The 22,343-nt window shown below is 51.5% G+C and overlaps 6 protein-coding genes across 6 annotated transcripts; 1 reads left to right on the top strand and 5 right to left on the bottom strand.

Moving 5' to 3' along the window:
• Window positions 1–326: 326 nt before the first annotated feature.
• Window positions 327–2,689, bottom strand: STEHIDRAFT_162698 (uncharacterized protein; the record flags this gene model as incomplete). The annotated part of the gene is made up of 12 exons (XM_007310362.1): window positions 327–728; window positions 800–1,217; window positions 1,277–1,300; window positions 1,369–1,529; window positions 1,585–1,638; window positions 1,704–1,904; window positions 1,987–2,044; window positions 2,093–2,144; window positions 2,209–2,265; window positions 2,345–2,450; window positions 2,517–2,567; window positions 2,627–2,689. 12 exons carry the CDS (start codon window positions 2,687–2,689, stop codon window positions 327–329), a joined length of 1,647 nt encoding a protein of 548 aa, XP_007310424.1.
• Window positions 2,690–4,667: 1,978 nt separating this feature from the next.
• On the bottom strand, window positions 4,668–7,112 carry STEHIDRAFT_162697 (alcohol oxidase; the record flags this gene model as incomplete). Its single annotated transcript, XM_007310361.1, has 7 exons — window positions 4,668–4,966; window positions 5,032–5,348; window positions 5,400–5,704; window positions 5,765–5,836; window positions 5,897–6,353; window positions 6,407–6,782; window positions 6,833–7,112. 7 exons carry the CDS (start codon window positions 7,110–7,112, stop codon window positions 4,668–4,670), a joined length of 2,106 nt encoding a protein of 701 aa, XP_007310423.1.
• Window positions 7,113–9,596: 2,484 nt separating this feature from the next.
• STEHIDRAFT_115751 (peptidase S28) lies at window positions 9,597–11,752 on the top strand (the record flags this gene model as incomplete). Its single annotated transcript, XM_007310360.1, has 9 exons — window positions 9,597–9,752; window positions 9,810–9,909; window positions 9,965–10,017; window positions 10,071–10,178; window positions 10,255–10,761; window positions 10,823–11,048; window positions 11,125–11,316; window positions 11,373–11,451; window positions 11,521–11,752. 9 exons carry the CDS (start codon window positions 9,597–9,599, stop codon window positions 11,750–11,752), a joined length of 1,653 nt encoding a protein of 550 aa, XP_007310422.1.
• Window positions 11,753–11,928: 176 nt separating this feature from the next.
• STEHIDRAFT_105343 (uncharacterized protein) lies at window positions 11,929–15,655 on the bottom strand. Its single transcript, XM_007310359.1, has 11 exons — window positions 15,530–15,655; window positions 15,341–15,368; window positions 15,213–15,274; window positions 15,103–15,160; window positions 14,907–15,048; window positions 14,729–14,849; window positions 14,336–14,677; window positions 14,043–14,279; window positions 13,759–13,982; window positions 13,070–13,694; window positions 11,929–13,007 (listed from the first exon to the last, which is right to left on the bottom strand). Exons 1-11 carry the CDS (start codon window positions 15,589–15,591, stop codon window positions 12,155–12,157), a joined length of 2,754 nt encoding a protein of 917 aa, XP_007310421.1. The 5' UTR covers window positions 15,592–15,655; the 3' UTR covers window positions 11,929–12,154.
• A 3,241-nt stretch (window positions 15,656–18,896) lies between these two features.
• On the bottom strand, window positions 18,897–20,665 carry STEHIDRAFT_105340 (uncharacterized protein). The gene is made up of 3 exons (XM_007310358.1): window positions 19,798–20,665; window positions 19,314–19,741; window positions 18,897–19,233 (listed from the first exon to the last, which is right to left on the bottom strand). Exons 1-3 carry the CDS (start codon window positions 20,482–20,484, stop codon window positions 19,155–19,157), a joined length of 1,194 nt encoding a protein of 397 aa, XP_007310420.1. The 5' UTR covers window positions 20,485–20,665; the 3' UTR covers window positions 18,897–19,154.
• A 52-nt stretch (window positions 20,666–20,717) lies between these two features.
• STEHIDRAFT_125869 (uncharacterized protein) lies at window positions 20,718–21,811 on the bottom strand (the record flags this gene model as incomplete). The annotated part of the gene is given in 5 exon segments (XM_007310357.1): window positions 20,718–20,735; window positions 20,748–21,119; window positions 21,178–21,375; window positions 21,438–21,694; window positions 21,776–21,811. Coding segments are annotated over 3 exon segments (730 nt in total), but the record flags the coding sequence as incomplete, so codon positions are not given.
• Between the last annotated feature and the right edge of the window lie 532 nt (window positions 21,812–22,343).

The raw sequence follows: 22,343 nt of genomic DNA, 5'->3' as shown, positions 1-22,343 counted from the left end.
CCTTGAATGTGGATGACAAGGGGATTTTGAAGATGGTGGTTGGGGAGAAAGTCAGAATGACGCCTGCGCCTGCTGGGGCTGAGGCTAATATGTGGCGCAAACATGATTGATATGGGAGGCTGCGCATTTGGGCCACGTACGCCTCTCCGCTCATTGTTCGTTTCCCGTCCGAGAAACATTATCATTGGAAACACTTTTTTCTGTTAATAGCGATGTACGGAATCGGGATCTCCGTCCTCTGTTCTTGCATTTTCATGGTAGGAAACAGACGGTGTGGCGCCTCGTGGGAATAATCGTGGTAATCGTCAAAACCAGAATAGGTACGTTCACAAGGCTAAGTTCCCACTCGTCTCATCCCAGAGAAGCGTTAAATTAAAAACACCAACATTCCTCCCATACGCCCACCCCCTTGAATCCCCAAACTCAAACTTCTCCTCCGTCAACGCCACACCGCTCACTTCCGTCCCAACGCCTCCCGTCGTGAGCTCGCTCGACCTATTCAGCTTCACGCTTCCATTTGAGAACTGATTCGTATCTATGAAGGTCGATATACCGCTTACGGGTGAGAGCAGAGAACGAGTGTAGCCGTGCGAGAGGTTGCCGGAGAGGTAGTTCGAAGAGGTGGTTTGGTTGGAAAAGAGCGTGATGGGGAAGCTGTATGTTTCTGAGAGGACGGTCGATCCCGAGTGAGAAGACGTAGTGGTGCCAAAAGTCGACTGGCTGACGGTCTAGATGAGAGAAACAAAAAGGGCGTGAGAGGAACGCTCTTAGGACGACAGGAGTCAGTCGTGACTCAAACCTGGGTAAACCCGCCATCGAAAAACTTCATGTAATTCCCATACTCCAAGCTCTGCTGAAAAACCACACTCTTATTCCCTCCGCTCCCAGTATTCACCACCCCCTCGACCCTATGCTTCCTCCCCGCCTCAACCCAAACCTCCACCGTCTCATTATCCTTCGCCGCTCTGCCCTTCACGTCAACCCATGGCGTCGACTCATAATGCGCGATGCTCCCCGTGGTCTTTTCCCCAGATAGGTCCAGGACCAGCGCGATGTTTCCAGAGAGATACCAGTTAGAGTTGACTGGAGTATCGGGCAGACCGGAAGATACGGTCAGTGAGAAGTTGTGCGGAAGTGAGTCGGTGAGCAAGGGAAGGAAGGGTGTGATGTCGAGGTGGTAGGTTGGGGATGAGAATGCGCCGTACGCGACCATGGGCCTAAGATTCCAGTCAGCATACAGTTCAAACAATTTTACGAACAATGCCGGATGACTGACCTCCACCAGCTCACGATAAAACCTCTACGACAAGCAGGTATCAGCATTGTTGCGTCCATGCAAAGGGCACATTCGACAATGTGATTGCTTACCCGGTGTAAACCACGGCAAACGGAAAGACGACACCCGCCAACATATCATCGATCCAAAGCTGCACCTCTCGAAACGGTCCACCTCCGATATCGATGGTGGACGCGTTTCCCGTCGGGTCTGCGTAAGCGAGGTATTCGTCGACTATATTTGTGTACCAGAACTGTCGCAGAGAGGTCTCGAAATTACAGTCAAGGCTAGTGAAGGACAACACCCACCTCCTCATCGCTATTCCCACTGGCGTATATCTCCACGAACGCGGAGGCCGTATTCTATTCAGATATCGATGCATTACTCAGTACCGGAGTTTGCTGCAAGCCGTTCTAGACGAGCTTACCTCTGGTATCACAACCTCAGTCACACCAACAGGCGGTGTCTCAAAATATGCAGCCAAAGTCTCGTTCCCACTCGACAATCCTACGATCTGATCTGGCGTAGTAGGTTTCGGGAAGGAGGTGGTAGGCTGGTAATATGTCGCGGTGAGAGTGACATTGAAGGACGCTGTGAAGTCGCCGGAGATGACGTTTCCGAGGTCAAGCTGTATAGGCCGCAGAGCAGATGGCAGGAGAGGTGATGGATGAGATGGTTTGTTTGTGAGGAAGGGCAAGAGGTAGACTGACCATAAGAGTGGCGTTAGAAAGAGATAGGAGGGGCATATATTGTGTGACGTCTTTTGTCCTGCGCAACAGTGAGTAACTCTACTCATGTTTAAGACGATATCTTTACGCAGTCCAGAAGATCCCACTGTCAAGCGGTTCAGGCGTCGAAGTGCGCCAAACTGGAATGAAACCAGGGTCAGTTTCTCGTTCGAAATACCCCTCACCCGGACAGCGATCACATACTTTCAATCGCATCGATATACAAGCTGCCCAATCGGTCAAATTGAACCCCCGTGCTGGCTGTATGCCAACACCAAGATGGACAGTAAGCTGGGAGAATTGCCCATATATTAGGGGAGAAGGTAAGAGGTAGGCGTACTGCAGTACCAGGTCAACACAACTGCAGCCCATGATCCTGGCTCGCCGCATTTTGTGGGTGCAGAATACGAAACGATGGCTGGGGCGTTGTATGAGGTCGCAAAATCCTGTGATGACACCACAGAATAAACATGTAGGGAGGATATTCCGTTGTAAGGGCGGTGAATGCGTACATATTGGAGCAAGGTCGTGTTGCATGATGGGCCGTCGGGGACGATGGGAGGCTAAGATTTGTGTTAGAACTAGATCTTCAGGTGAACGAATAACAGATAGTTCAACATACCTCCATGACCTGAAAGTTCTCCAATAATGCCGCAACCACATAGTTGGTACCCAGAACAAGCATACAGCATCCCACGAGCGCGTACAATATTATACCTTTCGCTCGCATACCGAACTTGAACCTCAACTCAAACAGAGAAGCAAGGCGAGACAACGACTCCGAGTCGATTCAGGCAGAAGGCACAGGGAACGTCAGGGCAGAGAAACATCCACTAGCTTTTGTTTATATACCATGCAGGATTCGAGATAAGAACAGGGGAGTTCGAATGCATGATACCTTCCAAAGTTTCACGGTATCGATAGCCAAATTGGAAGACAAACACCGAACATGTGTTCAGGCGGAAGCTCACCCGCTCAAACTCTCGCAGATGATCCTCCGAGTTCAACTATACAAGGGGTAAATCATGGATTCCTAATGGTAGTAGCCGTAGTGGAACTGATTTGTGCAGACCTGTACACGAAAAGTGAGCGTTTGAGGTGGAGAGCAGAGCTGTGATTTGGCTGTGGCAGAGACTCGAAGGTGCCACTCGGGGTTGGGCGATCGTTTTAACCTCCGACGGTGGCGCAGTCGAATTGTGGCGCAGGTGGTCTTCCTTCTCCTGCTCCTCCGAGTCCCCGCCATTTATGCTCCTTGACTGCTGGATGCGTTGGACGCCACTAAATTGTATATCTTTTATCATAGTCATACTTATCTGTTAAACATCAGGTCCTTCGCCCAATCTTACCACAATTCCTACCATCTCCTCTCAAGTTCGCCGGACTGGACTTCATAACGAGCCCATTGAGCTCATTCCCTTGTGAAGATCCACAACCCTGAGCGCGCCATATCCCCAGGTCTCGTTCCATGGGGTTACTATAAACTCGTCCCAACCTGCGCGAAAATAAACCTCGGTTCGCCTCCGTCTGATCATCGCAAATCCGGAAGCTAAGTTTTATAACCGTGTCGATTAACCAGCTTCAACAGCTGCGTCATAATGATAGGCAGGAATGCGTGTAGGATCATGAATAAGCCTATCATGACCAGTCTTTCTTCCGGCCGTCATGTGTGGCTGTATGACCCTGCTATTATTGTGCTCGCTGCGAGTAAGTACATAAGTGACTCGCTAAACATAGACTGCTGTGGAGGATAAACGCACTGGCGCCGTTCGCAGTCGCTGCGGTACGATTGGTGTCCAAATCGTTACGCCGATGATTATACCTCCATGGACATGCAGATCCAGACATACAGCCGCAGACTCCGAGCAAAAAACTGGACTGACACTTATTACCGCTGGTATGACTGAGACTTGTTGACGGCCCAATACCCCGTAGAACTCGTCTCCTCCGAGCGAAAGAGAAGGAGAGAATGATACAGAAGGACGCGATCAGATTGATGTGAGTCAAAGTCCGGGTCCATGCAGGATATGTACACAGACAAATAGCAATGTGAAAGGATACAGCGAAGAAAGGTAGGAGTCGTAATAGTAATACGTAGAGAAACAACAGAAGACAGAGTAGTGTGGAACGGTATGTAGAGTATACTACGAGCGAGATGTATGCGGAACGGGTAACAACAAGTGTCCGTAGGGTATCTACAGTCTATGTTGAATGTCAAACGTCGTATGCCGAATGTCAAAATGCACGATGCGAAAAAGTCTGATCTGAATCTGCAGCGCATCCAGTTAGGAGCAGTTATTGTACTAGTGAGTAGACTAAAGGCCCTAGAACACGTCGAAGCGAGAGTTAGACTGAACTTGAAAGCAGAGTTCTGCAAGAAAGACTCGTGGTCCAGCCCTAGTCCCAGATACGGAAACCATAGTACTGTGACACTACGAAGAGTGACAGGGAAGGAAAATAAGGAGGGGGTAGTAGGTGAGCTCGAGAAAGTAGGAGGTAAGGGGGGATAGTCCGTCGTAAAGCAAAGAGTGGATGCTATGTGAGCGGTGGGGGAATAGAGGGTTGACAACCTCTACAAACGAATCCAATCAGTCGATCAAGAGAGAAGGAAAATAAAGTCCAAGGTCCATCTGAAACGAAATATCGTCACGACAGTCACACACTCCTTACAACACCAACATCGACCCCAAGAGCATCATGCCCAAGCTGACCGCACCGACCGCCGACGGCGAGGTCGAAAACGGAACGGCGTGCGACGCACCGCTCGTCGAGACTCCAGTCTGGCCCGAAGACGAGCTGGTCGATGTGGCGGTGGAGTTCGTTGATGAGTTAGAGGTGGTGGAGACGCCGTTGTAATATGCCCGGATGAGATCGGAGGCCTGTTCGGCGAGGCCGTAGACGGGAACAGCCAAGTGAGCGGCGAACTGGATGGGGAAAACGGAAGCGTCGACGACACGGACGTTTGCTATAACACGCCGCCCGAATATCAGCCAACAACACGTACAAACGTAGGGAAGAAAATCAACGTACAAAGCCCGTAAACCTTGAGGTCAGAGTCGACGACACCGCCCTTGTCCAACGGCAGCATCGCGCACGAGCAACTCGGGTGATATTCTGTGCCGATGTTCTGCGCGAGCCAAGTGTCGATATCGTCGTCCGAGCTTGTCGACGTTCCGGGTGTCGTCTCGCCGGTAAGGTAGTTGCTCAAAGGTGCTGTGTTACCGACCGTACGAGCAAGCTTGAAGCCAGCGCGAAGCAGTTGGATGTCGGCGGAGTTCGACAGGTATTGAGGGTCGATGACGGGGTAAACGAAGGGGTCCGAGGAGTTGATATAGAGACGTCCTTGACTATAGAATGGTCAGAGAACGAATCACCGAGTAATATGCAGAGAAACGCACCTGAAAGGCCTCTGCAGAGCGATCTGGATCCCAACAGCCGAATCGCTGGTAGTCGCACTGAACAAGATCTCAATGTGGCCCAGCTGGGTCATCAAAAGCGATTGACTGGAGTTGTAAATCGTCTCGTAGCCAGAGATGACTGTGCTATCTGTGCTGGGAACAAGGGACGAAGCGGAAGAGCTGAGAGCAGAGGAGACGGAGTCCGCAAAGGTCTGGGCTTCGTCAGACCCAAGGAGCTGAGTGATATTGACGTAGGCTGTAGCGGAGTTGATGTACGACATGAATGCCGTCTCGCCACCAGTGATCTAAATAGATAATGCTTTCAGTCAATATCAAGCCGAGAGGAAGCGGTGGTAAGAGCTTACGGAGCTGTAGTCACCCGAGTCTTGGATGGCTTTCGCGGTCGTGGCCGACGTACTGAAGCTCAACTGGGTGCTCTGTACAACAAAAACCGAGATTAGACAATAGCCGACATCCGAGAGGAGTAAGGAACGTACGATATGGTCCTGAAGATGTTGTCCAACTCCGGGGAGGTCGTACACGACATCAACGCCAGCAGCCCCCAAGACGTCGCTCGGACCCACTCCACTGTGCATCAAGATGGTGGGACTTCCGATAGCACCTCCCGCGATGATCACCTCCTTCGTCACATTCACCGTATTCCTCGCCGCCGAGCTGCTCGTGGCCCATTCCACAGAATTCGCGGTGATGTTTCCAGAAGAGCTGCTGAAGATGATGCGAGTGACTTGCGCGTTGGGAAGAATTTGGAGGTTGGAGCGGGGAGCGAGAGGGTCGATATAGGCGGAGCGGGAGTATGAACGGGTCCAGTTCGTAGGGTTAATGGCGGAGGTGGCGACGTATGCTCCCCAGTTCTCGCCGCTGTACGCGTCCGCAGTCTCCGGAACGCCAGCAGCAGACAAGGTGGACGTCCAGTTACCGACAAGGGGGACCATGCTGCCCGTAGGTTAGTATTGATAAGACGGATGACGAAACATGTGTGGACTTACTATTCGGGATAAGTCGCATGAACCGGTCCACTCGTCCCTCTACCGGAGTCCGAAGCCTCGATGGCGATGTTCTCACTCGTGTCCGAGCTAGGCGCGCTGTACGTCTCGGCCTTCTTCATCGCTGCGAACTGAGCATCCCAACCCCACTTCGAACTCGCGCTACTGTCGTCTTCTGCAATGAGAGCTGCCCAAGCGTCGTATTCGATTTGGGAGGGTCGGACGGCGTACATGCCGTTGATGGCGGATGAACCTCCGAGTACCTTCCCTCTTGGCCAGGTCATAGCGCGGTTGTTGGCGTTGGATTGTGTAACGGTGGTGTAGGCCCAGTCAGCGGCGCCGCCGACAGCGGAGTCGTAATAGGCATTGGCGGGAACGTCTGGGAAAAGGCTTAGGGAATCTAGAAGGAACTGAGAAAACAGTACGCACTGATGGAGTCCGCCTCTGCGTCTCCGGTATCTCCTGCTTCGAGTACCAACACAGTGTGATTCGAGTCTTCCGAAAGCCGTGAAGCGAGTACAAGGCCGGCGGTTCCTCCTCCACAGATTATAAAGTCATAGGAATCCGAGAGTTGTGAGCTGTCTGTGACGATATTTCGTCTAGAAATAGCACTGCTGCGAGCGCTGTGTGAATAGGGGGATGGCGGTTGGGGATATGAGTTGACATTAGAAATGAGTGACAGTGTGAGCAGCAGCAAGTGTAGAGGCATAGTCATGAGAACGCCGTACTGCATAGCTACTAGGGAGCTTGCAGAAAGCGGACGACGCTGGGCGGGATAGGTGGAGGGTTGAAAGTTTCGAAAGCAATGCACGAACTCCGAAGGCAGGCGGCCAAGCGGTTTATATATTCCCGAACACACGACAAATTCTCCGACCCTTCATGGAGCGATCCGGGAACTAGGCGGGAAGGCTATTCAGTATACCACTGAGTACCGGCATTCCCACCAAGCGCCATGTCCATTGCAAATTGGCGGACTTTGAAAGATGCCGGGCAAGCCGCACGCCATTTCGACGCGGGCCACAGCAAGACTCACCGATTTGGCTGGGTGGCACCTATGTACGAGACCAGTGCGCGTCTAGGGCAAGGTACACCCCACCTGTAAATCTCATAAATTCTGAGATATTATTTTACGTTCATTCACTTCATTTGGTCGCGACAGAATTTTTTCACTCTCCTCGAGTGATTTTATATGAGTGTACAGTCCGTCGTGTAGCTCGTTCACGCTAAAATTAGAAAATTCTGTCGCGACCAAACTGAAGAAAAGTATTTTAGATGATTTTATGTGTAGCTATATCGAGTGTCACTATGCACATTGTTGCCTTTGTTGTGTTGCATGTTCAGTAAGTGACAGCCTGCAGCCACTCGGCTACGGCAGTAAGCGAGACGCGGCACAGCGGAGTTTGAACCAGCCCGCAATGGGTGAGTGCCGGTACTCAATACCACGGAACCAGATCGCGAGGCAGCGCGACTCGCATGACGGCGAAATGAGAACGCAAACAAGACAGCACAGGGCATCTGTCGCCGTGAAAAGCTCGATGACCAAGTCCGACCGAGACAATCATTTCTCAGCGCTTTGCGCTCAGCATGGTGAGTGCTATACGGCCGTGGAAGACAAAAACGACCACAATACTCCAGTCGACTGGAATGAGATCTCCACTTTGTACCTGCAGAGAAGTGAAGGCACCCTCGGAGCTCGTCGTTGACAGTGTCCCTAATTTCTGGTGTGGCGTCGTTGCCATTTTCGTCATTACGGATGTCATCACAATAGTCGACTGAGTTCATTTTACACATTCGCAGCATTGCGAACAAAGACGAGAAAAGAGAGAGAAAAAAGAAACACATTCGGCCGCAGCGTCGACTGTGCCGGCACGCAGTAGGCCAAAGCTCGCGAATGGGTCGTAAATTTTATATGAAGTACTTCATCTTTCTCAAGCGCTCCAGTGAAATCGCTCAGAGAGCGCCTCGGAGGGTGAAGGCAGGCTCACATACCTCTCCAGCGTGGATGAGTCGCGCAACGTGTCGAGACGACTCGAGATTGTGGTCGAGAGCAAGGCACTTGGCCGGATCCGTTCCCACCCATCCCGGGTCGCGCCAACCAAACCGGGAACGCCCGCCAGTGTGGCGTGATGCGTTTCATTTCTTTCCTGGACAATTCCTGGACGTCGGGTACGCCTCAGTCGAGCTTCATTGACAAGTAGTCGGCCAGAGCCTGCTAGAACGAAGCTAGAGTTCTCCTAGACCCTCTCATGCTCGTTGTTGTCTTGTGGTCAACATCTTCTTAGCATGCCTGACTTTTGCTTCGCTGGCAACCATCAAGCCATCAACGCATTATTCCTCTAACAACGACAATCCGGAATTTTCCTCAGACCCATTGCAGTTTGAACCATTTTGTAACCCATGTATCAGCTCGAGCATCCCTTGTCGCCTCAACAGTAGCGGCTTGTATAGCAGTAACGTCGCCGAGACAAAGTTCGAGCGCATTGGCACTAGCGACACCTTACCTTGACGAGTCTACGTATCGCTCACTGTCCAAGGCTTGCCGGTGCGACAGTCAGACACTATCCACAGAAATAAGTCGGACAGCAGTAGAGAGGCGTAGAAATATGGAAGTACGTACCCAAGTGCAAACGGAGGGTCAGCCACCTCGTCGATCTCAATGTTCAGTCACTCAGGCCTTGTTCGGAGCGGTCAGAATCCTCCAGAGCTCAAAGCTACACATGTTTCGTGGTCCCCTGCTCAGTGCTCGCTGGCTTCCTACGCCTTCTAATACTGATTGCAAGTATAGCAGAATTGTCGTCAGACGGTCCGGAGTGCTATCATGGAATCATCGTGCGATAATAGTATATCTCTCTCGAATTTCTTTTTTTTCGGGATCGTCAGCTCTGACTCGTCTCAACCCCTGTCAGATCATAGCTTCCCGGACATTTACTATCGTTGACGATCAAACCTTGCTGGTGTCTCTGATGGTGCACTTTTGACACATTTTTCTCTCTGCTCAGAAGTAGTAGTGCGAGCGTGTCAAATGCCGTCCCATTTCTGGCTCGAAGTTGCATGACCAGCTAACACGGGAGCGATTAGGCGCGTGTCCATAGTCCTATCTTCTCTTCCATGGTTCTCACTTATCGCTCATGCTCTTCATCACCACATAAAGGTATGTGACAATGGTCGAATTCTCCTCCACCAGCATTCTGACATGCAGCTCGCCAGATTATCTGCCATTAGTGCGATCCTTTCCTTCTCCTTTGGAAACGTGTGTTATGCGTTGAGGCAGCCTCACTGGCGGTCGAGAGAGCAGTTGGTGGCACCAGAGGCTGGAGCGACGCTGCCCAATGATCCACAATTTATTCAGGTGCGTGATATTCTCGATATCATGTGGTCCGTTCTCGATCTTGCGTGTGTGTATCAGATTCCAATCGACCATTTTGGGACGACAAACAACACAGACAGTTTTGCGAACCGTTTTTGGGTCAACGACACCTACTACGAATCTGGTGGGCCTGTTTTCCGTACGTAGAGCTACGTAAACTCTCTCTTCCGGATTATTTGACTAATTTGAACCAGTATTCGACTCTGGAGAGCAAGATGCAGAGCCGCTGTTACCCTACTACTTACAAGTGAGCGTAGTTGGCGGCGAGATGGACCCATCTAATGTGGATTTCGCTCGCAGGAGTATCATGGCCTGTCGGCCACGATGCGTCTGGCCAAACGGTACAACGGACTAGCTATCTTATGGGAGCATAGATTCTACGGCGATTCTCTCCCCTTCCCCGTGAATGTGCGTCCTCTTCACCAGGCTCAACCCCATCCAAACCCATAACTCTTCCCAAACTGACACAAATACACGTGTCCAGGCCAACACCACCGCATCGCAATGGCAATTCCTCACCACCGAACAAGCCCTCGAAGACGTCATCTTCTTCGCAAACAACTTCAACTCGTCCCTCCACCCCTCCACCACCCCCTGGATCTTCCTCGGCGGTTCCTACCCCGGCATCCGAGGCTCACTCCTCCGGCAACGTAACCCTTCGACGATCTTTGCGACCTGGGCGAGCTCCGCGCCCGTCCAAGCGCAGGTCGATATGGCGAGTTATTATAAGGCGGCGGAAAGGAGTCTTACGAGGAACTGTTCGGCGGATTGGGTGGCTGTGACGAGATTCGTGGATGAGACTTTGGGAGGTTCTGGTGAGGGTGCGAATGAGACGGAGAGGACGGAGATGAAGTTTAAGTTGTTGAAGGCGAGGTTGAGTGGGCCGGGCGGTAATACGAGTGGGGCGGCGAATTTGACGATGGAGCAGGCGAATAGGACGAGTAATGTGGATGCGGCGAGCATCCTTATGGACCCGTTGGATTTCTATCAGGTGCGTCTTACTCTCATACCCGGTTGAAGATGGGATAAGATATTCATCTACGATGCTCCAGTACTACGGCTTCAACGCCTCCCTCCTTCCATTCTGTAACATCCTCGAAACTCAAAACTTTACAGAACCAGCTCTCGAGTCCGGTATTGCTTCTACCCAAGAAGTCGAGGTCGCTTTCGAATCTTTCCTGACCGCCCTTGCTGAAATCGACTACGACTCCATCACAGGTGGCGCGGACGACCCCGTTGCGGATCGGTCGTGGATGTGGCAATATTGCTCAGAGTATGGTGCGTCATCTCAAGGAGCGACCTGATAGTCCTTCGAAAGCCGTCTTAACTCACTCTATTGCGTTGCCGGGCTAAGGTTTTTACCAGCGTGGAGATCCCAACAACCCCCTCTCCATCGAGACCTCGTTCCTCTCTTTGGATCTGTATCAAAGTCAATGTAACTCGACGTTCCCGGAAGGTCTGCCGCCATCGCCTGCCGTAGGCAATATCAATAAGTACGGAGGATGGGATATGGCGCCATCCAATATACTGTTCACCAACGGAGAATGTAAGTCATGAAAGCTCTCGAATACAGGGAGGATTTTCTGATCAAGGTGATTGTAGTCGATCCCTGGCGAACGATGGGCTTAGCCTCTATTGAAGATAACGCTCCTCATCGCCTGCCCAATCCCGCCGTCCCTCCGTACGTTGTCATTCTCTCTCAATATCCACTTCACACCTACGCCACCAAGCCTCATTCTCATTCGTATAGGTGCAACACCCCTTCAACCAACACCTCCTTCTTCGGCCTCACCCATGCTAACATGGTCCACGTCAGCGACATGCGCGTCTTACTCACGCCCGACTCCAACCACACGGACTTTAAGACCGTAGGATTCTACAGTCCGATATCGCAGGAGCCGTTTTACTCGGGGTTGGGCTTGTTCCAGTTGGCGTTGGATGAGTGGTTGCCGTGCTTCGCAAATGGGACCGCGGGTTTTTAAGAATAAGGATCAGCGTAAAATTTGGTCCATGTACACAAGACAAGATGTAGGATATGTGAAGTAGCTTTGGTAGTCGAGGTGAAGAAACTCGATCATCGACGGTGCACAGCGGCGAAGATGAACGCCACCGCCACACGGACATTGACATGAAAGTCTTTATAGATTATCGTTCGAGGGTAACAAAGAAAAACATGCATATGGATGGTCTAAACATACAGGACAATACATACGAGAACAGAGCTAACGAGATACGAACAGATATAGTAAGACTGCTTCAGGAATATTAGGGGTACCGATCAACGAAAAACGACTGGCGATCGCTGATAACGGACAAACATCACAAAAGAGCGAGAGGATATAGCTACAGCCAATATTCAAATGAGGAGATGGAAATGGGACCTATCAAGCCGAGCACATGAGGCAAGCCTCCTTGTTCTCGAGCGAACACATCAGCTTCTCCTCCTCAAACTTCCTCTCCTGTGCCTTCAACAACGCCGCCGCAAATTCGGGATCCTTCGCAGCAGCCTCCTTCGTCTTGTCGTCCAAGCTCATGCTCTCGAGGGCTTTCATGAGGTCGACAGGAGCGCCAGTGTTCTCGGCCGGGGTGGCAGGACCAGGTGAAGAACGCGAAGAATCGGTCGAAGCTTGGGAGTCAGACTGGACGGGAACGATAGGAACGTTGGACTCGGGGGGTGGGGTGCTCAATCCACCCTCGGGCTTGACAGCAGCATCGACCGTAGCTTTGGCGGCGGGTGCTTCCAAAGCCGTCTTTGCCGCCTCCTTCTCCGACGCCCTCGATGCCTCGGCCTTCTGAACGCCCCTCTTATCCTGGGCCTTCTTCGTCTCCTTCACCAAGTTATGATCCAGCGTGAACTGAATCGCCTGGGAAGCAGGCTTCGTCCTCAAGTAGTACATGCCCGTCTTCAAGCCACGCTTCCACCCGTAGAAGTGCATGCTCGTCAACTGACCAACAGTTGGAGCCTGGAGATGGATGTTCAAGCTCTGAGACTGACAGATGAACGCGCCACGGTCGGCAGCGAGGTCGAGGACCTTCTTCTGCGAGATCTCCCAAACAGTCTTGTAGATGGCCTTGACGTCGTCTGGGATCTCGGGGATGTACTGGACGGAGCCGTTGTGGGCGATGATACGGTTCTTCATGTTGTCGTCCCAGAGGTCGAGGCGAATGAGCTCGCGAAGAAGCCAAGGGCAAACGACTTGGAACTCTCCAGCGAGAACACGACGAGTGTAGATGTTACTAGATGACAACCGTCAGCTCGATCCGAAAATGTAAAACAAGAATATAGGTCAGCGCCATACCTGGTGTACGGCTCGAAGCACTCATTGTTGCCCAAAATCTGACTGGTCGAAGCCGTAGGCATAGGTGCGACGAGCAACGAGTTCCTCAACCCATGCTGTGCCACCTTCGCCTTCAACTCCGCCCAGTCCCACAGCTCCGACGGCTTGACTCCCCAAAGATCGAACTGCAGCTCTCCCTTACTCGCCGGGCTGCCCTCGTAACTCGCATACGCGCCCTCTACCTTGGCGATATCGCAGCTCGCCTCGACCGCCGCGTGGTAGATCGTCTCGAAGATCTGCAGGTTCAGTTTCCTGGCCTCGTCCGAGTCGAACGGCATGCGAAGGATCATGAAGGCATCGGCGAGACCTTGAACGCCGAGACCGATGGGCCGGTGGCGCATGTTCGAGTTACGAGCCTCGGGGATGGGGTAGAAGTTGAGGTCGATGACACGGTTCAAGTTATAGGTGACAACTTTCGTAACGTCGTGCAATTTTTGGAAATTGTAAACACCGTTCTCGATGAAGCTGGGCAAGGCGAGCGAGGCGAGGTTGCAGACGGCGGTCTCGTCAGGAGCGGAGTACTCCATGATTTCGGTGCAAAGGTTGGAAGATTTGATGACGCCGAGGTTCTTCTGGTTCGTCTTGCCTGGACAAAGAAAAAAATAGTTTGTGAACAAGGATAAGATTCAGGACACTCTACGAAGACTTACGGTTGGCAGCATCCTTGTAGCACATGAAAGGACCACCCGTCTCGATCTGCGCATCCATGATGGCATACCAAAGCTTCTGGGCAGGAATAGTCTTCATCGCCTTTCCTTCACGCTCGTATTTCTCGTACAAGGCCTCGAACTCGTCACCGTAAACCTCGTGGAGACCGGGGGCCTCGTCAGGAGAAAACAAGGACCAGTTGCCGTTTTCGCCAATGCGCTTCATGCTGTGAACGAGTAGCAGGGCTCAGACATAGATGCAAGGAAGACAAAGCAGAGCCACATACAAGAGGTCCGGGATCCATAATGCGTAAAATAGGTCACGGGCACGGACTTCTTCCTTTCCGTGGTTCTTACGGAGGTCGAGGAATTCGAATACGTCCGCATGCCAAGGCTCGAGATAGATAGCGAAGGCACCGGGACGCTTGTTACCACCCTGGTCAACATAACGAGCCGTGGCGTCGAACGCGCGAAGCATAGGTACAATTCCGTTGGAGTAGCCATTCGTTCCTGCGATATAGGAACTAAAGCAGCCGACGTAAATTCCTGAGCAGACGCGTAGTCGACGAAGAGACCATACCCAGTAGCACGAATGTTGTGGATGTTAAGACCAATACCGCCTGCAGACTTGCTGATCATGGCGCAAGACTTCAAGGTATCGTAGATACCCTCGATGGAATCGTCTTTCATACAAACGAGGAAGCAGGACGCCAACTGCGGGTTCGGCGTACCAGCATTGAAGAGCGTAGGCGAGCCGTGTGTGAAGTAGCGCTGCGACATAAGGGTGTAGCTCTCAAGAGCGCGGTCGATGTCATTAGGATGGATACCGCAAGCAACGCGCATAAGCAAGTGTTGCGGACGCTCGGCTGTACGACCGTTGATTTTGAGCAGGTATGACCGCTCAAGGGTCTTGTAGCCGAAGCTAGAAGAACAAGGTAAGACGACATTAAGATAGGGGTGGATACGGACGCACAAGTTGTATTCGAAGTCACGACTCCATACAATGGCCGAATCGAGACGTTCTGCGTGTTCATTGACGAACTTGTATGTCTCATCTGAGATCATCCCCGCCGCTCTGCCTGTTTTGGGGTTGACTGCGTGGGCAGACATGAGTCAGGATCACAGAACAGGTGTACAAAATCGAGACGAACCATAGTGATAGAGATCAGAGATGGTTTGGGAGAAGCTTTCCTTCGTCGTTTTGTGAAGATTCGAGACCGCGATCCGAGCTGCGAGAATAGCGTAGTCTGGGTGTTTGGTTGTGAGGTAGGCGGCCGTCTCTGCCGCAAGATTCTGAAACGTCACTTTAGTGTCGATCATCTTCTCAGAGTAAGGAGTAAGCCATACGTCGAGTTCACTGGTCGTGATTCCAGGATACACGCCCTGGATGACCTTCTGTGTGACTCTATAGGCGAGGGGTGAGGGATGGTCGCGTTCGTGTATGTAGCAGGACTCACTCGTTGGCATCGAGATGCATGTCATCGAGACCATAAGATAGCTTCTTAACCCGTGCAGTAAGCTATAGAGAAGTGAAATAAAAGAGTAAGTTCAGAGAACACTAAGAGATGAAACCGAGCGGACGCACCTTGTCAGCTTGGATACTCTCTTTCCGCCTGCGAGCAACCAGGGTGGTTCAAGTTAATTAGACTCATTCAACTAAGATTCATCCAATGACAACATACCCATCTATAAAATAGGCGCGTCAATGTGAAGTTCAACGCGCTCGACGGGCGGCGGTACGTGCATCGTCGTCGAGGTATGAAGATCTGAAAACTTACCTCGCTTGAAGACGTACGCCATTGTCGGCGTTGACGATGACGTTGATAATAATGCCATTGCGAAGATGTTCGGCGTGTAAAAGATAATAATCTAGAGTAACACCGGGTGTGTGGGGAGGTGGTGGGGGAGGGGAAGTGAGGAATAAGGTGGGAATCGAGACGCGACAGTCTTATATATAAGCGTCACGCGTTGTTCAACGCGACGCGTCGCGATCAATTTGTCCCTGTTGTGGACGCGTCAGTGGCGCGTATAGCCACTGTGGCCCAAATTGAGTCTTCATATTTCCCTCTGTGATTATATATCACTACTAGCAAGATAAGAGCATTTACAGTACAAAGTGATGCCAGTGATTAGTCTCCGAGAGTAGCGTAGCCAAAATAAGTTCCTTGGTGCGAGGAATAAGAAGAACACAGCCCGCAGTATCGATTCGAAGGCCTACAGAATACACGCACGGAACAGACGGTGGAGAGTACATATCTATGTACAGGCTACCGAAAAGTGCAAATGATGGTCCCTACGTTCCAGCTACGTTGGCGCATGTTTTCTTGTGTGTCTTCCAGTCACGCTTCTGACAAGCTGCATCGCAATATCTGGTTCACCGTTCGTGGTCATTGTTTCATAGTCAGCAAGGCGAACAAGATATGACGAAGCAGTGGAGACTTACCTCGCCGGGCACTCGCCCTTGCATTTGCGAAGAACCACGCTCGGCGCTCTACACCAAGTACAGCGACGAAGGCTCGCCTGCGATTCCAGGTCTGCGATAGTCCACCGGTCTTCTGGCTTCGCTGGATTGGCGAAGCCACCATCGATTGCAGCGTCCCTTTTGTGGGCCGCATCTAAGCTTTCCAGCCAAGCCGCTTCACTCTGGGAGTTCATTGGCAGGTCCGTGTCTGGAATCGAGTTTTTCTTGTGGATTACATCCCACTCGTCGATGCACGGGCCCCATTCATTCCGTGCATGGTCGAGACGGTCTAGATATGCAAGGCAGGTTGACCGAGCGATAGACTTGCTGATAGGCTGGTCGACCATTTTGGAAACTTCGTCGGCAAGCCTGAGCCTTCGCCTAGCATCCTAGGGACGATTGGAGAAGGAGAAGTGAGGTTCCGTGTTAGACATGAAAGTATATAGAGCTCGAAGAGTCCGGAAAGTGACTTACGACTACCTCAGGCGAATTCAAAGTGAGTTCGTTACCCCGCAGAACAAAAAGCGCCAAAATATAGATATAAATCGTGCGTCTCAGGTTTCGAGCGTCGGGAGGGGACAGGCGTATATACTCCCTCGCGTCCTCAAGTGCACTCATTGCATAGTCGTAGGCTTCCAGCGTAGCTCCACCCCCCTCATCCTTTAGCTTCAAGTCTGCCTGAAAGAAAGCCGAGTTCGCTGCGTTGTAGAGGAGATTCAAGCGGACGTATGGTGTAAGATTGGGGCACCGCAGTCCTTTCTTCGCCAATCGAATAGCCTTATCGACATCCGATTCCTCCTTGCACGCCACGTAGTAAAAGAAGGCGGCATTTGGATAACTCTCGATGCAGCGAAGAGATTGCGTGGCGGCTTCCTCGTATCGTGAGTTCGCCAAGAGATATTTGACCTCCAGAACATCGGCCATCCATTCCTCTCCGTTACCGGGAGTAGATCGCTCTCGAATGGCCTTGGAAGCATGAAATAGCGTATCGCGAAACGTGCGGCAGGGGAAGCCAGTTTGTGAGATCTCCGAAGCATCCCACCCCCCATGGCAGAGAAAGTACTCGACCTCAAGTGTCAGAGGAACAAGCGCCTTGCCGTGAGCGTAGAAGTCGCGGTCGCGAAATACTTTGTCCATTGCACTGCAGCATTTGGCCACGGAGACGGTGACGGCAAACGCTTGCGACTTGTGTAGGCCCCCAAAGATATCCATCTCCCGCTGGAGCTCGGGAGACAACGGATTTTGGAACATCTTCAACATGCGGTTGGAATCGAAGGGCCCGAGATCCTCCGGTTCCTCATCCGGGAAGTACATCCCCTGGAGACCACGACAGCTCTGCATACGTGTAGGGAAGTGTGGAGAGCGAACGAGTGCAACAAGGATATCGATCGCTTTGGGATTCGCCAGATAAAGTTTATGACAGTCGAGCGCGCAGTTGGCAAGGAAGGGGGCCACGATCCCCATGAGGCCTGACTTGTGAGCGACGGAGAGCGCAGTATGCACTAGACGGGGGACGTCGATCGGCGAGGGATTCCACTCTTCCGACCTTTGGACCACATTAGTTACTGAACTGAAGAGGATCGCAGCGGCAAGTCTCGGCAGGTTCGGGTCGTCGGAGAATTGGTCGATGATATCCATAAGTACCGTGGAGATTCGAATCGCGAGTTCTTCCCGCATGCTTTTGTCACAGCGGCAAAAGACCCTGAAGATTAAGCCAGCGACGATGTATGTGCACGTTGGTTCGAGAGCCAGGCTTTCAACCATCTTCGGGTACCCTGTCAGAAAGATTGAGCGGTGAGACCGAGTACACAAAAGAACCACACAATCGTACCAGTTTCCAGTATGATGCGTCTGAGAAGGACATTGTCCGCGCACAGCTTGCTGTAGATTACAACGGCGCCGGCAGCTATGCGAGGCTCGTAACCGGGAAAAGAGCGCGCGAATGTGTAAAATTCGTCGACCGTCCTCGATATGTTCTCAAACTCCCTATGAACTTTCCTCAGGCCACTTGTCGTGTCGAGATCTGAAAAAAGGATCAGAAACGTGTCAAGATTACCTAGACGGAGGGATTGCAGACCTGGTAGACCTAGAGCTTTAGAGAGCCAAGACCCCAGACTTGCCCAGGTTTCTTGCACGTCCTCAGGGATCTCTAGCACATATCGCGACGACTTGAACACAGAGAAATTTAGCATCAGACTCTCGTCAAGCTCGTTCCCAGACGTAGAGAAAAAGGACCTACGTTAGAAGGTTTCTTCGGGTTCCTTTTTTTAGGTCGTTTTCTTCCAGATGGTGCCATAACAGCAACGGGACAGCAAGTCGACGGACCCTGCGTTAAGTGCAATTGAATATGAGCTCATAAATTCAGACAATAAGTTTCAGGACTTTGAGATAATACCTTGAGTTTATGGTTTATAGAATGGCAGGAGTTGCTGAGCTAAATGATAAGAACCTTTAAAGTGTAGATACAGTGTCGCGTTGGAGGAGGTGATGAAGAAGAACAAAAGAAGCGGTGAGCGAGCCACCGATCCTCACGCCACGAGGCCGTGTCCAGGGATCACGTGGTCGACGTGCGCGCTGCGACACGACTGTGGCGCGGTCAAGACACGTCGTTGTTTACATATATATTTTTTCATCAATTTTTTTGCACACCGCGAAGTTCCCAGGGTACATATTCTGCAGTCATATATATAGAAGATATCTAAGAATGACAAGTGCGCCATACGTGTGTGACGAGCCAGCAAAACGCTGAACAAAAAGTGGTACTACTTCAGAGCGTAAGTATCTGAATGTGGCCTTGAGCAGGTATTGAACGATGGGTTTTGACGCGATACTTTCTCACCGACTTGACTACAGAACGGCATTGATATTAACTAGTAGGAAAACAGTAAAATATTTGGGCAACTGCGAGCGAATGTCCGTACAAGCGCAATACTTTCAACTAGATCGTGCCATTATAGTCCTCGCAGACTTTCTTGTGGCTCGGCCAATCTTGCTTCTGGCAAGTCTTGTCGCAGTACCTGGAACAGAGTAGGGGAACAGAGTAGGAGCCTTTAGTAAGGTACGTTCGGATAATATCAGCTAGACCGAAATTTCCTACTTGGTAGAGCATTGGCCTCTACACTTCTTCAACACAACGCTCGGGGTCCTGCACCACGCACACCGGTTCATCTCCACCAAGGAGTCCCATTCCGCGCTCGTGAATTTCCCAACCTCCGCCATCGCCTTCCGCCAAGACGTATCGTCTCCGTTCGATCCCTCAGCAGCTACAGCGTTATTGACTCGTTCCGACCAGGCCAAGTAGCCTTCTTCCGAGTCATCGTTCGGGACGTCGACCGGTGGAGGAAGTGAGCTTTCGAAAACCGCCACGGATTCTTGCCATTCTGTGACGATGGGACCCCATTCAGCCCAAGCGTCGCCCATACGTTCGAGAAAAACGAGGGAGGTCATACGGCCGAAGGAGCGATTGAGACGTTGGTTGAGAAGGAGAGAGGTTTTGTCAGCTAGCTTTAGCCTGCGCTTCGCTTCCTAAAATTCGTGCGAAGACTGAGTGAAAGTTACAGCGTACGGATAGCCCGACTCACCACAAGTTCTGGAGATTTCAACGTCAGCTCATGCCCTCGCAGGAGCAGCAAATTTTGGATCCACATATAAATGATGGGTCGCAACCATCGACAATCTGGTGGTGCCTCTCGCATGTACGTCTCCGCGTCCTCTATGGAGCTCCTCGCGTACGCAAAGCCCTCGGCGATTGTCTGCGCACTCGCTGTAGAGGCAAATCGAAGCTTATCCTGGGAGATCTGGAAGGCGTTGTATAGCGTGCAGTACAAGAGATTGAAGCGAACGTATGGCGTCAGACCGGGGCACTTGAGTCCTTTCTTCGCGTATTGTAGACCCAGCTGCATGTCTTCCTCCCGGAGGCTGGCAACGTAGTAGAAGAATGGGACGTTCGGATGCTTCTCGGTGAGCGAAGCAGCCATCGCGCGCGATTCGTCTTCTTGACCTAAGGACATGAGATATTTGACGTCGAGGATGTCGGCCAAGTACGTTTCCTCTGGTACGCCACGTTCGCGGATGGCCTTCGCGCCGAGAGGCCAGGCTTCCTGGTACGTGCGGCAGGGAAAGCCAGTCCTACGTGCCTCCGCCTCCGGCCATGCAGCTGTCAGGAGAAGGTATTCGACCTTGATGATCAACGGGGCCATCGCCTTTCCGAAAGAGTAAAAGTCGCGATCGCGGAAGAGCTTGTTCATGACCTCCGTAGTGGCGTTCATATTACGGAGTACCCCATAAGCCTCCGACTTTTCGTACCCGCCGAAAGCGAGCAGCTCGCGGTGAAGATCTGGGTTCGTTGACGATGTAGTTTGTAGGAGCTTGACGAGTACCTCAGGGGTAATATTAGAGCCCAATACGTCCTCCTCTTCATAGCCAAGATAAAGTCTCTGGATGCCGCCCAGGCCACACATCCGAGTCCTGACTTGCGGACAACGGATGAGGGAGATAAGGATATCGGTAGCCTCGGGAATGTCGACAAAATCTTCATAGCACATGCAAGACGCTCCGGACAGATAGGGAGCAACGAGTTGTATGAAGCCTGGTTTGCGTGCGACGGAGACGAGGAGTCGGATCAGTCGACGTGTATCGAGCAAAGAGCGGCGCGCTGGGGTTTGCAAGGGATCGTGATGAGTGAGAGTGAGACACGTTTCAGTAAGCGTGGCGACTGCGAGTTTCGACAATTTGACGTCGGATGGGAACCTCTCAATGACGTCCATGAGGATTTTCGACGTTCGAACAGCCAGCTCCTCTCGCATGTCGAAGCTGCAATTGCAGCTTATCCTCCAAAGGAGACCGGCGACGATAAGTTGGCAGTGAGGGTCAAAGAGGAGCGTTTCAACCATTTTCACGAAGTCTGTGGGAGAGAAGGTACGACGATGAGTAGAGCACGAGTTGAAGCTAAGCAAACGTACTGGTCTCGAGTAAAACTCTTTTTAGCAGCACGTTATCTGCGCACATCTTACTGTACGTAACTACTACCAGCGCTGGTCCTCGCACCTGGTGGGGTTTCTTGTCGCGAGCTTGTATGTGTGTGAAGAAATTGTCAAGTTGACGTGCGTAATGCGCAAAGTTATAGTGTACGTTCTTCAGACCAGCTTTAGTGTCGAGATCTTTGAGAGAAGTATTTGGCAGTGAGCTTTCAAGAATGCGTACAACGAATATGTTCGATTACCAGGTATTCCCATGGATTGGCACATATAGTAAGTCATATCCGACCAGTTGACATGCTTTTCCCATTCCGGGGGCAGTCCGTCTAGAAGAGGAGGTAACCGAACCCCGATATTCGCTTTCTGCGCAGAAGCGTCGGCCTGAGGTTTTGGGCGAGGCTCCAGGTCAAAGCTGAATTTTGGCTCTGGAATAGCGTTAGGGTCCTTTTTGGCCTTTTTATCCGCCTTTTTACCCTTCGTTTTGGCGCTTGGCATATTCAGGCTTGCGAGGAAACCAAGGCAACGTACATTCAATACCAGAGTAAGCACCTCGCTGGAGAGCCTGGCGAGGCAAGTTACTCACAAGTGAATACAGTTATGCAAGATACTAAGGTCAAGGAAAAGATGCAGCGAGCAAAGTATGCAACGGGGAGGAGTCTTCCAACTGGTGAGATGATGGCAACAACAAAGAGCGACACGCCACCGCCAGGAACAAGAACGGTTTGAACTCCGAATCAAATTGAGGCGCGTCGCCATCAGCGCGATAAGATAAGAAGAAACGGTCTCTAACTGAACTCGCTGTGTTTGGTCGCGACATAATGGCGGCGGAAATAACAGAATATGCTGCAAGAGCTTTTCATCCCCATCTTCAAGATTGCTCAAGATTGCTGGATAGTCCTGGTTGCTCTCGGTCTGTCTGGATCTAGTCCCTGGTTGCTCTATTTGACGATTCAGCAACTCGCAAGATATATTCGGACATATCGCTATTCGATGTGGAGAACTAATTAGATCGGTAAAATGAGGAGTCCGAGTGTAGGTTCCTACAGGACTGTGAGCTTCGTATGATCCACTCGGACCAAGGGATCTAGAAACTACGCGATTTGTCGTACTTGATGCGGTCGTGACTCCAGGGTATCTCAGAGAGTACGAGC

Source organism: Stereum hirsutum (genome assembly GCF_000264905.1).
Source record: "Stereum hirsutum FP-91666 SS1 unplaced genomic scaffold STEHIscaffold_20, whole genome shotgun sequence".
Taxonomy (NCBI): domain Eukaryota; kingdom Fungi; phylum Basidiomycota; class Agaricomycetes; order Russulales; family Stereaceae; genus Stereum; species Stereum hirsutum.
This window is presented reverse-complemented; position numbering and strand designations above follow the sequence as displayed.